The following is a 15,792-nucleotide window of genomic DNA, read 5'->3' as shown; positions in this document are numbered from 1 at the left end:
TAAATAAAAAATAACAAGCTTTTTGTATGGTCCCTCTTATTTTGATAAAATTAACATTTTGCAGATTGTGCAAGGTGTATGTAAACCTCAACTGTAGTTTAATAGAGCAAAACGCTATGAATAAAGTGGTTGATCAGAAAGTGATTGTAACACTTATGTTCAGCTGACTTTGTTCACATGACAGCTCAAAACTACGGTCTGAAATTTAAGCTTTGATGATTGCAGTTTGTTTTTTACCTACACTTGTAGCTGTCATTTACAGCTACTCTAACATTCATTTACTAGTCCCTTTTAACTGTTATTTGCTAACATTTAAATTTTTTTTATAGGGACGACGAGGACACATTCAAGATCCTCATTGCTACTGACATTCACCTCGGTTATCTAGAGAAGGATGCCATAAGAGGAAACGACACATTCATAACCTTTGACGAGATCATGAAACAAGCTGTGCAAAATGAGGTGGGAATGAAATAATGTGGACATATTTTTTGTGACTTTGTGTCGATTTGAAGTCATGTCAATTTCCCCTTAATTCTAAAATTTATTCCATGTCCCTTTCTATATCTACAGTTGTGGTCAGAATTATTGGAACCCTTGGTAAATATGATCAAAGAAGACTGTGAAAATTAACCTGCTTTGTTAATCCTTTTGATCTTTTATTTAAAAAAATCACAAAAAGCTAACCTTTCATTGGATAATAAGAATTTAAAATGGGGGGAAATATCATTATGAAATAAATGTTTTTCTCTGATACACATTGGTCACAATTAACGGCACCTTTTTATTCAATACTTTTTGAAACCTCCATTTGTCAGTTTAACAGCTCTAAATCTTCTCCTATAATGCCTGATGAGGTTAGAGAACACCTGACAAGAGATCAGAGACCATTCCTTCATCCAGAATCACTCCAGATCCTTTAGATTCACAGCTCCATGACGGTGCTTCTTCTCTTCAGTTCACCTCACTCATTTTCTACAGGGTTCAGGTCAGAGGACTGGAATGGCCAGCAGAAGCTTGGTTTTGTGCTCAGTGACCCATTTTTGTGTTGTTTTTGAGGTTTGTGTTTGGATTATTGTACGGTTGGAAGATCCAAACATGGCCCATTATAAGATTTCTAATAGAATCAGTCACTTATTGATTTTTTATCTGTTGGTATTTGATAGAATCCATGATGCCATGTGTCTGAACAAGATGTCCAGGACCTCCAGCAGAAATATAGGCCCACAACATCACAAATACAGCAGTATATTTCATTGTACACATGGGGTACTTTTTATCCCTGTGTTCACCAAACCCATCTTGAGTGTTTGCTGCTAAAAAGCTCATTTTTTAGTTTCATCTGACCATAGAAGCCAGTCCCATTTGAAGTGCCAGTCCTGTCTGATAACTGAATATGCTGGAGTTTGTTTTTGGATGAGCTAGGAGAATTATTCTTGAAATCCTCCCAAACAACATGTGGTGATGTAGGGGCTGTTTTTTTAAGGTTTTCTGACCCCGAGACTCAACTATTTTCTGCAATTCTCCAGCTGTGATCCTTGAAGAGTCTTTAGCCACTCAAACTCTCCTTCTCACCGTGCATTAGGACGATATAGACACACGTCCTCTTCCAGGCAGTTTCATTACATTTTCTGTTGATTGGAAATTCTTAATTATTGCCCTGATGGTGGAAATGGGGATTTTCACTGCTCTAGCTCTTTTCTTAAAGCCACTTCACTAATTTGTGAAGCTCAATTATCTTTTGCTGCACATCAGAAATATATTCTTTGTTTTTTTCTCATTGTGATGGATGATTAAGGGAATTTGGGCTTTGTTTTCCCTCCTATTTATATTTCTGTGAAACAGGAAGCCATGGCTGGATAATTTCATGTTCATAATCACCCTAGAGTGCTCAAAATTGTGAATATGAATGGGAGTATACTTCAGAGATATTTTACTCTTAAGAATTTCTAGGGGTGCCAATAATTGTGTCCAACGTGTGTTTGAGAAAAACATTTATTTCATAATGATATTTCCCCCCATTTTAAATTCTTATTATCCAATGAAAGGTTAGCTTTTTGTGATTTTTTTTTTTAAATAAAAGATCAAAAGGATTAACAAAGCAGGTTAATTTTCACAGTCTTCTTTGATCATATTTACCAAGGGTTCCAATAATTCTGACCACAACTGTATTCCATTGGTTCAAAACTTTAAATACTTGGGGATAGATGTTTTTCCTTCCCTGCAGGACATAGTCTCAAAAAATTTGAATAGTATTCTAGCCAACGTATCCTTAGATTTTGAAAATTGTGTCTTGGAGAGCAATTGAGGAATCTATTGTGTATCCGTATAAATTGAAGCATCTTGTTTTTTCGAGGGTTCCGCTTAGGCAGTGTAAATCTCGGTTTGGTCCCATTGTAACCCACCTCCTCTCCACATGGAGGGATGTTGAAAGACGTTCACAACTAGTTACAATATGACATAGGCATTTGCCTATTTTCCACAATAATAATCTTTTGTCAGGCAGTACTCCATTTTAATGTCAGCAATGGACTCATAATAAAATAAACACTCTGGGAGATATCTATGATGATAGTGGTTTAAAATCCTTCCAGAATCTCAAAAGTCAATATAATCTGCCAGGTAGCTGGGTATTGTTCAAAAATTTTCGATAGCGATACCTTGAGTTCGATATCGGTTCCTGAACGATACTTTTTTCTATACCAATTTTAGGAAATCAGTTTTAGCAATATTATATTATCTCAAAAAACTTAGTTGTTTTTTTTTTTTTTCAGCTTGTTGACATGCATACAGACTCAAATACCCATCTCCTGAGCCACTGCACAAAGGAACAAAATACAGCCAACACAATAAATCAGTGCAAATAATTTTAATAAAGCTCAAATAGTTTTGAGTTTACACTAGTGCGTGTTCGTTTTAAAATGCATAGCTCAAACAGAATCATCATTTCTATTCATTTATTCTAGGTTGTTAAAGACTTCAAGAAATTTAAAATCTTTATCCACTTTCATAAGTATGGGATTAATATCCTGCCATGATTCAAAACTGAAAATAAAGTTCTGAAAGGTTGAAACTGTGTTCGAACACTCAAAATCTTACAAAAAAAAATTTTGCAAGATCGAAAAATAAGTTTTGCAAGCTTGCAAAATGTAAAAAAAAAATTAAAATATCTCTGCAAACATTGTTGTTTTTGAGATTTCCTTCTTCAGAACTGCAAAAAAAATTTACGATGTTGCGCAAACAATTTTTCAGAGTTTCAAATTTGTCAGTGTTCTCCCACTGTATTAGTTTGTTTTCCAGGTTTGAAACCTTGTAAATGGTGATCTGGAAACTGGTGTGCGAATGTGTGAAAAAAAGTTGTGAAACTCTGAAAACAGAGGTTTGCAGGGTTGCAAAGAGATAAATAATATAAAATCTCTGCAAACATAATTTTGTTTTTGAGTTTTCCTTCTTCAGAAGTACAACACTCTTTTTTACGGTGTTGTGCAATATTTTTTTCAGAGTTTCGAATTTGTCACTGTTCTCCCAGTGAATAGTTTGTTTTCCAGATTTGAAACCTTGTAAATGGTGATCTGAAAACTGGTGTGCGAATAGGTGAAAAAAAGTTTTGAAACTCTGAAAACTGAGGTTCGAAAGGGCGAAACTTATTACATTACATTACATTTGCACTCCTATTGCAGACTATTTTTTCAGAGCTGAGTTTACAACACCCACTTTGCGGAGATACGCCCACACAGTTGCGAGCTTGCGACTCACGTGATTTGTGGCAGCGTTGTCACGCAGCTCTGCTCTGAAACTCTGAAACTCAGACTGAGCGAAAATGAAGCTTCGCAACCTTGCAACTTAAACAAAAAAAGCCTGGAGGGAGGGCCTTCTGCTCTTGGCCAATGCTTTGCTGTCTGCTGACGTACAGTCCAATCACAAGTCATATTTACTGGAAAGGTGGGATTGACCGACTGCTCCGCCAATGACGAAAGCGCAGAGGATACGCAAACAGGATGCACGGCTGTCTGGCCACATGGCGGTCCCGTCTAGAGCTGCAAGAACCGCGTCCATGGCTGGGAGTGGGACTGGGAGCAGGGCCGGAGTGGGACTAATTTTTAGCCCTGGAGTTTCAAGCCTTAGACCGGCCCACTTTTTTTATTTATTTTTTTGTTCTGGCCTTTTCAGCGCCTCCTTTGTGCTTTCTATTATCCATTTTTTATCTATTATTTTTTGCTCGCATATCTCCAACAACTAACTTTTTTTTTTTTTTTGAGCAAGGTGCAGCTGTCAGGGAAGTCAACAGATAATTATGTCATCATTAGGGTTGCCAATTAACTTCAGAAATGGAAAATAAGGGACAATTGTGATTCTTTATCTTTTATTCTTTGAGAAAATAGTGTTTATTCTTGTATTCTTTAAGAAAATAAGTGTTTATTCTTTAAGAAAATAAGGAGCAGAATAAGGGATGCTCCAAATATTTGTACTTTACCATAATGTAGGCTGTTTGCCTGAAGTTAAAAATAAGTAATAATCACAATTATTCTAAAAAGAATTTTAATGTTATACAAAAAATGTCATTGACCTGTGTAAATTGTACCATTATAGAACCATGTAGTAATTTAGGAGGTGAAAATACTGTGAAATTACATGCATACAAATGGCATGAAATTTGAAAGCATAACAACTGAAGGTCAATGAAACGTCAGTCAATAAAGCATTATTTTTTAAAACAATGGCACTTAAAGTTTTGAACTAAAATATTATTGCAACTATATCCTTTGAATGAATAAAAATGCATATTTTTCAATTAAAGAAAACTTAGAGAGTGTGGTGCTTCTGGTGCTTGGATTTGTACTTTAATAATGAGGTCCAAGTTTAAGAATAGGCTACTAGAAGTTTATTTATTTTTATTTTTTAATGTATTTTTTCTCTCTCTCTCTCTCTCTCTCTCTCTCTCTCACACTCTCTCTGTTTAACAGTATTACAATGAAAGATGTCTTCCCTCAGGTAGATTGAATGCTTTCCTGCCTTGCTAAATGTTGGTCTCATGATCAATAAGTTGCTTGCATTGGCCAAAACTGATTTGACAGAGTCAAAACACAACCTGCACCAGGTTGCCGTTAGCGTGAGTCCCGCACGCTGTGAAGCAGGAGCAGCCGGCAGAGGATTCCGCTTGGTCTTAAAGCCTTCCCAAACGGCTACTTCACAAAACAATGATTTGAGCAAAAAGAATTATTAAATATCAATTTAGAATTTGTTATTTATATGGTCTGGTGAAAATAATAATAAGGGCTGAATGAAAATAATAGATAAAAAGAGTGGGGCTGCTATGAGTGCAGGCACTCTAGGGACAGCATCCATATCAACCCAGTGGCATGACAACACCGTGGCCCTCGCAGCCAAAATAACAGACCGGCCCACCGGGAATCCTCCCGGTGCTCCCGATTAGCCAATCCGGGCCTGACTGGGAGAGAGGTGAAAAACTTTGTTAACAGTACCATGTTACTTATTAGCATGCTTGTGATCATCTCTGTAGTCACTAGCTAACTGAGGCTGTGTTCAGTTCGAATCTGAAACCGAGCAGATTCATCACTCCTCCTGACCATGCCTAACGTTAACCCTCAACATGCCATAGTGAAATGTTCATTTTCATTCATTTGGGTTTCGTGGGGTGAAATAATAGCCTACATTTGCTGCCGATGTAATTCCAAGTTAGCTTTTGATAACCGTGAAAACTTATTTGGGAAGAAACGTCGCATTGCATGTAGTAATCTAATGTTATACATGAGACCAATATAATGAGTCCGCTTATGGCAAGCCGTTTTAACATTTAATCATTTCAACCGACTAGTATCTATTTTCATGCTACTAGTACTTATTTTTTAGATACTAGTATCTATTCCATTAAGTACTAGTACTTATTCATTAGCTACTAGTGCTTTTTCTTTAGGTACTAGTGCCTATTCTTTTGATACTAGTGCTTATTCTTTAGGTACTAGTACTTATTCAATAGATACTATTACTTATTCATTAGATACTAGTACTTATTCATTAGCTACTAGTACTTATTCAATAGAAACTAGTACTTATTCATTAGATACTAGTACTTATTCATTAGATTCAAATTTATTCTTAAAATAGCCTTATGAAATGTTTTCTTTTTCCTCAGAAATTCTGTATCTGGTTTTCAAATGAAGGCATAAAACATTAAACATTAAAGTTGCCCAGCACTAATATATACAGGTGCATGTCAAAACATTTGAATATTGTGAAAACGTTTTTTTTTTGTAACTTATTTTAAAAAGTGAAACTTTTATATATTCTAGATTCATTATATGTAAAGTAAAACATTTCAAAAGTTTTTTTTTTTTTTTTTTTTTTTTTTTTTTTTTTTTTTCTCGATGATAAGAGCTTACAGCTCATGAAAGTCAAAAATCCAGACCATGCTCAGACATCTTCAGGAAAAGGGCTACCAAGCCACTTCTGAAACAGAAACAACGTCAGAAGCATCTTACCTGAGCTAAGGAGAAAAAAGAACTGGAGTGTTGCTCAGTGGTCCAAAGTTCTCTTTTCTGATAAAAGTAAATTTTGCATTTCATTTGGAAATCAAGTTCTGGAGGAAGAATCCAAGCTAATGATTTGGGGTGTTGGTCCATTGTGTTTTATCAAGTCCAAAGTCAATGCAGCCGTCTACCAAGAGATTTTGGAGCACTTTATGCTTCCATCTGCTGACAAGCTTTATGGAGATGCTGATTTCCTTTTCCAGCAGGACTATGTACTTTATGTACTATGTACTTTAGGGATCGATTCAGACATATATTGACAAGATTAACACTCGTGAAAATGGCATCACATTCTCTGACACATGAGATCGGAAGAATCAATAAATATGGCTTAAATACCACAAACAATCTCACTTATACAGTAAATTATTTATGCATATATATGTATTTACTGGCACCATATATGGATGATGCAATACGTAATATGTGTATGTGGTGCACTTACATGATTATAATTAGTAACTAACAATAACACAAACTTATGCATTCAAAATAAAGCTATTTAAAGATAATGAATAGCATAAACACAATTACTCACTTGTATATGAACGCACTCAGCAACGACAACTACAGCAGCGTAATGCTAGCGAAAACTATCCGTACTCTGAACTGCGTCCTGTTAAAGGGATCGTTAACTCTTTCCCCACACACCTGACAGTACATGTACATGTGTACATACCTATAGTCTGCTCGTCACTCCACAGAAGAGAGGGGCGGAGTCAGCAGAGCTTACTAGCATTTAAAGCAACATGGACTAGAACAGCGTGCTGAAAACAGAGCTGATGTTGACAGGTTTGAAAGGTGTTTTTACACTACCATTGAGAAATTTTAACCAAAGTATGATAGAGACTTTTTATTAAGACCCTAAAGAATCATATCACCTTGTGTAAAATGGGAATCTGATGACCCCTTTAAAGTAGCAGCCAAAATAACCCAAGAAACAGCTGCTGTGATACCTGTTAATCAAAGAACAAAATTAAAAAGAGGAAATCAATAACTTCTGTAGTTTCACTTTATCTTTATTTAAAGGTGCCATAGAATGAAAAACTGTCTTTACCCTGGCATATTTAAATAATAACAGTTCTGTACATGGAAATTACATACAGTGAGCCTCAAACACCATAGTTTCCTCCTTCATATGTAAATCTCGTGATTAAAAAAGACCACTGAAAAACAGGCGAATCAGAACATAACACCGACTGTGACAAGTACTCCTCGCTGCAGACTGTAGCGCGGTGACGTCAGGTACCTACGTCACGTAAGTGTTTACCGCGCATGCGCAGTGTGACGTATGGTATGCCTATGTAATTTGCATTGCGTGGTGACGTTAGGCGTTTTCGCGTCGTGTGTGACGTAACGCGTCATTAAAACGCATGCGCATACTTAACATAATACTCTTATAAAATGTAAAAGTATTAAAAAAAGCTAAGGTGAAAAAAAGAAGGGGAAAAACAGTAATATGTAGTACAGCACAAATCCATGATTTTAACCATGTCTGAGGTAAAATTATATGGAATTACAGAGTTTATTCTGTAATTTGTGTAGTATTATATACAAGGTATGTAACATTGTGTATATTGTAACATTACTCTGCACATTATATGTTTCTTATTTTAACCTTTCCTCTGTCATGATTCTTGTTTATTTAGTATAATTATGGACATTTTTCTGTTGCTTTGGCAATTCTGCCTGTGGAATATTTAAGCCAATAAAGTAGTATTAAGTTAAATTGACTACATACAGTATATTTTCAGTGTCTACATCCCATTTTATGCATGGTGCCTCCAAAAAACCAAACTGATAACAGTGATCTTTTTTTATTGCAAAGAACAAAACAAAATATAATTGTATATACATATATATTTTTATATATAACAATTAAAACTGTAAACATGACACATGAGAACGAGAGAAAACAACAACAACAAAAATATTACATCTACTCGTTCTGAAATTCACCTCCATCACTGATAAAACAATCAACTGAGCAGTAGCCCTCAAAATCTTTGAAGGAATAAAACCCACGCAGGACTCCCCTTCTGCCATTGCCAACATACCCAGGTGGGCAGTCTTTAAATACTTCACGGCACCGTAGGCACTGGGTCAGTGAATACGGCACCCGGAACTTCTCTCTGTATTGTGCAGAAAATGCACTCCAGTTCACGACACCTAATTTACATAAAAGAACAAACAATATTTAAACAATATTAAATCATTTTGAATTAAGTCAAAAGAGTCATACAAGGAAAAGATTTTCAAATGTATTATAGGATGGTGTTAGGAAAAGAGTGTTATTTGCTTTGTCTGTAAATTACCAAAGAGATTTAATTCATAAACAACAATAACAATAAACTAAATTAAAAAAAGTTTGTCAAGTCAAAATTTATGTTAGCTTGGCTTGAGAAAGCATAGCATAAAAGTTTGAAGATTTTTTTTCAATTTGAAAGTTTTACAGTTGAGGGCAATACAGTCTATCATAAAAAAATTAAATAAAAAAAAAAGACATAGATGAGAGGAGACAGACAGACAAACAGACAGACGAGAAAAGACAGACAGACAGACACTCAAATACTTTTTACAGTACTCACTACATGTTAGAGTTAAAGAACTTACTGTCCAGCCACATGAAGTGGGCCTCTTCTCTAAATTTCGTCTCACTGACAATGTCCCTAAAAAGCTTGCATGTGAGAGAAAGTCTAAAAAAGGCCATGTCTCCATCGTCTGAGACTACTCTCAACAGGATCTGCCAGAGGATCTCCAGTGGCATCTGTCCAAAATAACCAACAGTCAGTCTAAAATGGACATATTAAAAACATATTAAAAAACATATTAAAAAAGGAAACTGAGAGATTGACAGGATTTTATACTGTGCTTACCTTGGTCAAGTAATCAACAGGTGGGGGGGCTTCCATTGCCTCTAAATTGGAGAGTAATAAGAGTAGCATCAATGTCAAAACCCTGTTAACTGTGCTGTACAAGAATTAAAGTAGAACTCATACCTGCTCTTTCTAGTCTCCTCTTTTTCCTGAGTTGTTTTCGTTCCACGTCTGACCTTCAAATATTTAAAATATAAAGAGCTTATGAAGACAGTTTGATCTTAATGACATCCCCAGAAGAAGCACTGAAACTCACAGATTTAGACTGATATACGTAATGAAATTATTTGCACTTTATAGTTAAAACGTTATGTTGTATAAACATCTTTTCTCGTAATAACAAAGTTGTCGTTAAAATGACAATTATCTCAAAACAACATATATCATAAAACAACATGACATGTGGAAGCAATATTGGCCATCATAAAAACACTTTGTACTATTTAATTTAAATTGTTAAATTTATGTTTACATATAAATTGGCAACATTTCTCATACAGTACAAATTGATCTAACTTACTTCAATGGATAATTACTCAGCAGAAGCATACACCACCATCTTCTAATTGTTGGCATGTCATACTGTAAAACAGAGCACAGATGAGCTAATGATAAGCTAATGATAACTAAGAATTTCTAAATAAAAGACTTTGGAATTTAAGACTTACTTCGTTGAAATCAAAATGCCCCTCAAATACAATGTAGAGTGCATACTACAATACAAATTAAAGCACATTTTAGCAGACAATGTACAATCATATACCATAATGTTTCTTTTCTATTTATTAATACCAATAAACAAAACATCAAATGCAAAATCTTTCAGATGTAGGATATTTATAATACTTTCTGGTGTGACTTCGATTACAACATTGCATGTCTTACCATCAACACAAACACTCCACAGTTATTTGAATTGTGTTGTCTGGGAATGCCCTGAAAAATACAACAAGAAAAAAACAAAACACACATACATAATTTATATATATAAAGAAATTCAAACATCAAAAGCTGGTAGGCCTTAGTATAGTTGGCGCTTACTGTAATGTCATCACAGCAGTACTCCCTCCATGGCCCAGGAAAGACACGTTTTGCTAGTTGCCTGTTAAGTGTAATATCAAATAATATCAAATAAGTGTAAGTAATTTAAAAGGGTAAGTTAGCAGAAGTATACAATACATTTTAAAAACACACGAAAAAAGACAGCCAAATCTGAATTAATCCATTAAGTTAACAATAAAAATAAAAAAGCAAACAAAAATGGGGATATATGGTTTAAAACAGAACTACCATAACCCCGAACTCATGAACTTTGAACATTTCACTCGTGAGACCTGTAACTGTTCATGAAACGGCAATCACTGAAGCCACGTCCGGAGAGGGAATCAAGCCAATAGATCTCTCTATTTTTTGGCTTCATGATCTAAAACAATGTAACTTTGACATCAACTGTCAAGTGCTAGCACTTTCCTTTACATTTGTAAGGTATGAAATACCCAAGCAGAACATTTAAACATTTCCTGATTATTTGATCATTAAAAGATAATTATTTTGAGACCTACACAGATCTTCCAATGATTTTCTGACCAAGAGGGCAGTAGAATTATGTCATGACTTGCTAGATTTTCCTAAAAAAAAAAAACGTAAATATGAAATAAATTTAGACATTTATAAATAGATGTTATTTAGAATATAAATATTTTTAAAATGGCTTCATACTGCCTCAGTTAAACAATGATACTCACAGGAACATTGCACATTGGGTCTGCGCACAAGGGTGGCAACCAAGTCACTGTCAAATATGAATTAAAGACATGGACCTTTATGCCCTGTTAAGTAAAAGTGCAACAATTAAATAAGGAACCACATTCCACACATCGTGCATACAGAATATTTGATCAAGGGAATTCTTTGCATTACCCGAAGGTCAGCAATATCCTTCACAGCACAAAGACAGGCATTCAAAATCTGTTAACATTCAAAGAAATGCATTTACAATCTGTGAAAATTTAAAGACATAAAAGGGCACATACTACTATACTGTACTGCATGGGTTAAAGGGTAAAAATATATTATTTTTGCTGCATCTCACTGTTGCTTCTACATCACGTTGGTGTCCTAAAGTAAGGAAATCCATCCTGGTGAGGACTGTAGTTCCAACAGACGCCAAAAATTCATTGGCTGGTCCCGTCTCCATTAAGGCATGGTTTAGCTATGAAAATAACAGCAAAGTTCTACAATGTATTTTTTGTTAGTCTTAAAAGAATAAAAAAAATAATAAAAATACACCTTACCTGATTCAGCTGGACTGTACTGGGTGCCTGTTTCCAGCATGCCTTGTTCGGTTGCACATCCTGTAGAGCAGTAATACCCACCGTGGAAGACTCAGAAGGGACTGAAGAGTACATAAGTGTAAATAAATTGATTAAAAAAAAAAACAACAACATCCAGTTTAACATCACATTACATATTTTAAAAAATTTAAATGCGTACATTGGTCATGTTTTCGCTTTTTGTCTCCTGAGGGTCTCTCATCAATTTGAACAGATTCTGAAGGTGTGCCTTTAGATGGAATAAAATTTGAAGCATTATAGATCTAGCAATGCTCTCACAATAACCAAAAACATAGTAATAAGACTAATCTTACCTACAACAATCTGACCGTTACCATTCAAAGTCAACTGATCATTTGGTGATACTAGTTTTCTGAGATTTTCTTTCACACTTTCATTTTTTGATTTGTTGTAGTGGTGGATTATGCTTCGCATTAAGAATACGTGTGCTGAAGGTGTCAGCATGTTCATAAAATAATTATTTTTCCGCATTCCAGCAAACAGTTGTTCTGCAGTTTGAGTGTTCAACCACCCACTTAGCTCTGGGACTAAGTCGATTCTTCTGAGGCCATCTTTCGGGTCTTTTGTATTATATTCATGAAAGCGGTCATACAGAGCATAATGCTCAGAAGAACCGCTTAGAGGATGGCAAGTGGGATCCTTTTCCGGCTGTTTAACTTTTAACCAAGTCAAATTCACGGTCAACTTCTTTTCTTTAGCCAGCTGAATATTTTCAGGTGTTGGCTCCGCAAGTCTGCCTTCATGAGGGCTAAAGGGTAAAGTGTCTGGTTCCCGAAGATTGGCATGTGTTGCTAGTCCTCTAGCAAAATCATATATTGACACATTTGGGAAGTGTTTCCAAGACAAGAGCAAATCAGTAAAGTCTCTTGGAGACTCTGCTCTAATGTTAAATTTAATTGAGTACACTACTCCACAGGGACAAGTAATTACTGCCCATCCACCTAACAAAAAAGGAAGAAATAATTAGTAGAATGTACAAATAAGCATTAAGTAGTCTAGGAAAATTGCTTTAACTTTTAGAAATATAACTGTAGTTGCTATCAAGTGTAATGAATAAAACAATATAAAATAATTATTACATTATAATCATCATAGTAAATGCCGAGGAGAGTGGAAAGAAATCTTACCAGAAGCACCCCAGATCTGCTGGAACACTTTATCATACGAGGAGCGGTTTTGCATCTCCTGTCTTAACCGTAAAACAAGGTCCATTTTTGATCCTTTCGACTCCAAACCACACTCTTTGCAGAGTTTCCTTATGGCTTCAACCTAAACCATCATTATGACAATGATAAAAAGCATTGACTAATTTATTAATAAATGTTATCTAAGATCTCACCTTCATCTTTAAGAGCTCATCTCCAAGTCGTTCTTCAGTGATATCAAGATCCACCATATCACATGGCTTGTTTTTTTTTATTTTCGCAAATTCTGTGTTTAACACCATTTCGGATTTCCTTGTGTTGACACCAATCCACGGAGCCCAAAAATCATAACTCGGGGGAACTACAAGGGGGTTATTCTTGCCACCTTGCATTAACAAAACACATTGTAAAGCACACAAGTTAACAAAAACAGTACTATAACTATTAATAACACAAAACAATTAAACCACCACCATAGTAACAATAACAATAATAATAATAATAATAAACCAACTTCGCAGAAATCCCCGACCAACCATCTCTTGTGTCACTTGCTCCCAGAAGGACACAATGTTGGTGTTTCCCTCAAAGTCTTCAGGGGGAGTTTTTATTTCACTGACTAAAACAAATGGAATTCATATAAAAAAACACGCATAAACTTTTAAATTTTAGGTACTGTTCAGTGAAGTAACTTACAAGGCACAGTAAAAACTCCTTTTTTGTGGAGGTCCATGATTACCACTTTAGGGTAATAACCACAATTTATGCAGGAGTACATGTAATCATGATTTGTCAGTGCTTCAAAATGAATGTATGCATGAAGCACAGTGTCATGGCTAGGAAACTGAGTATTTTCAGTGGCTTCAAGCAGGCTGAGGACTCTGCTAACTGCTGTGTGATTCTACAAGAACAATTCAAACATTACAGTGGCAAATTTAAATCAAAGTTCAAGGAATTCAAATGCAATATTTCAGTTTTCAAATATTATTTAGAAATAATTATTAAAAAATATTTCTAATAATTGATTTAAGCAGCAATACCGGGTACTATAATGGGTAACATACCTGAATAGCATTGCGAAGAATCATGCATAAATGCAGACAAATCAGCAGGTGGTCATTAAAATTATGAATTCCATCTGTGTACTCTTGATAGCGGAATGTCATTCTGCAGTTGCTGCAGATTTTGTAGTAGGTGGAAATACCTTAAAAGAGTGCGTTTTGCTTTTCAAACGGCAGTCATTCAACATTTCTGAATATTGTTGTATTAAAAAAAAGAGATTTTATTTACCTTCAATAACTCCTGTGAAGGTCAGAATCTTTGCTCTTGATGTTATGAGGATCGGCTCGCTTAACATATGATTTTCCTTGCATTGTGAGCAGAAAGTCTCCTCTGGAATTAGCCTGCGTGGGAATTCACACTTAGGCCGAAGTCCATTGACCAGTTCCTTTGGCAGGTCTGCAGGAAGTCTTTTCTCTTTCAATAAATATTGGACCATTTTCTTTATGCCTGCCTCATTTGGTGGGTACTGTTGATCTTGTAGATCTTCTGTTTGGTGCGGAGGACTCGGGATGGGATCAGTCCTTTCTGTGGTCCGTACTTTTCTAAAAAGCGACTTTTGAGTTTGAAACAAATGCCACTTAGCAATCGATTTATGCACACATGACTGTTTTGTCTTGTTGCATGGGCAACTCCATGCGATTTTTTTGGAGTCATACACAACAATTACTCTCCCAAGCCGGCTATAATATGAAGTTTTGGGTTCATACACTGAAATATGTTTCTTGGATGAGGGTCCAGAAATTGTCACCTCCACTGAGAGGGGCACACCTACAATACTTGCTGTCCGCTGCCTTTCAATGCACTTCTTTTTTCGGTCTTCCCCGAACCACTTTTGTTGCACCATCTCCGTCAGTGTTTCTTCATGTAGAGTGACAGTGTCATCAGTGCTTCGAGGACAGAAATCCAAGGATTTCATATGGTCGCATTCGAATGCCTTCAAACCACTTCGAAATGCAAATTCTATGTTTGTGTTACACTGGTCTACCTCACACATGATTCTGTGGTTTGCCCCCCATGTTCTCTTCTGCACATGTATTGGCAGTGATGGCCCAAAGAAAGATTTTTGAACAGCAAAAATACCATTCTCACTGTCGATGCACTGACTAAGAAAGTGACGTTCAGATGTGATCATTTGTTTCACATCTGTATGTTTTCTTTTAATGTGGAGCCGTAGGTTTTTCTTATTAACCTCAATTCCACAGTGAATACATTTCTCCCTGATTTGTTTTGATCCAGTTCGGACATGGTGTTTAGGAGACACAGACGTGTGTGGTTCACTTGGTGAAGGCTGAGGTTGAAGTAAGGGTGCTGTCTGAGCAGACGCTGAAGGCAGAGGTGTAAAAGTACTCAAAGGAGATGGAAGTGGTGGTCCCTTAAATATTTTCGGTTGATACAATGGAGTACTGGGTGTGGGAGACACAGATATGTGTGGTTCACTTGGTGAAGGCTGAGGTTGAAGTAAGGGTGCTGTCTGAGCAGACACTGAAGGCAGCGGTGTATTACCAATCAGAACCATGGGTGTTGCAGTTCTTTGTGGAGACGGAATCTTTTGCTTCTTTTGTTTGCATTTTGTGAGATGAATGTTAAATTGTGCTTTTCGTATAATAGTGGCAGAACAGTAGCAGCAATGAAAATGAGAAACATCTCTGCATTTTAAGTTGCACCTGATGATAATAAAATCTGAAATATTAAAAAAAGTGTGAAAACGCAAATATACTCACAAAATAATGTTTATGGATGTTCAAACACTACACACCTTCTTCCTGAACAGCTGTTTTCAGATGATCCTCCACATGTTTCTTGACAC

General features: G+C 35.9%; 1 protein-coding gene across 5 annotated transcripts in view; it reads left to right on the top strand.

Moving 5' to 3' along the window:
* The window catches only part of mre11a (MRE11 homolog A, double strand break repair nuclease), a 126,351-nt gene that overhangs the window by 12,737 nt on the left and 97,822 nt on the right, over positions 1-15,792 (top strand). For all 5 annotated transcript variants that reach the window (XM_079388046.1, XM_079388048.1, XM_079388047.1 and 2 more), the window contains exon 3: positions 330-462. In XM_079388046.1, the coding sequence (XP_079244172.1) occupies positions 330-462 (133 nt within the window). The remainder of the gene's footprint in view (positions 1-329; positions 463-15,792) is intronic.

Source organism: Barbus barbus (assembly GCF_936440315.1).
Source record: "Barbus barbus genome assembly, chromosome: 31".
NCBI classification, from domain to species: domain Eukaryota; kingdom Metazoa; phylum Chordata; class Actinopteri; order Cypriniformes; family Cyprinidae; genus Barbus; species Barbus barbus.
This window is presented reverse-complemented; position numbering and strand designations above follow the sequence as displayed.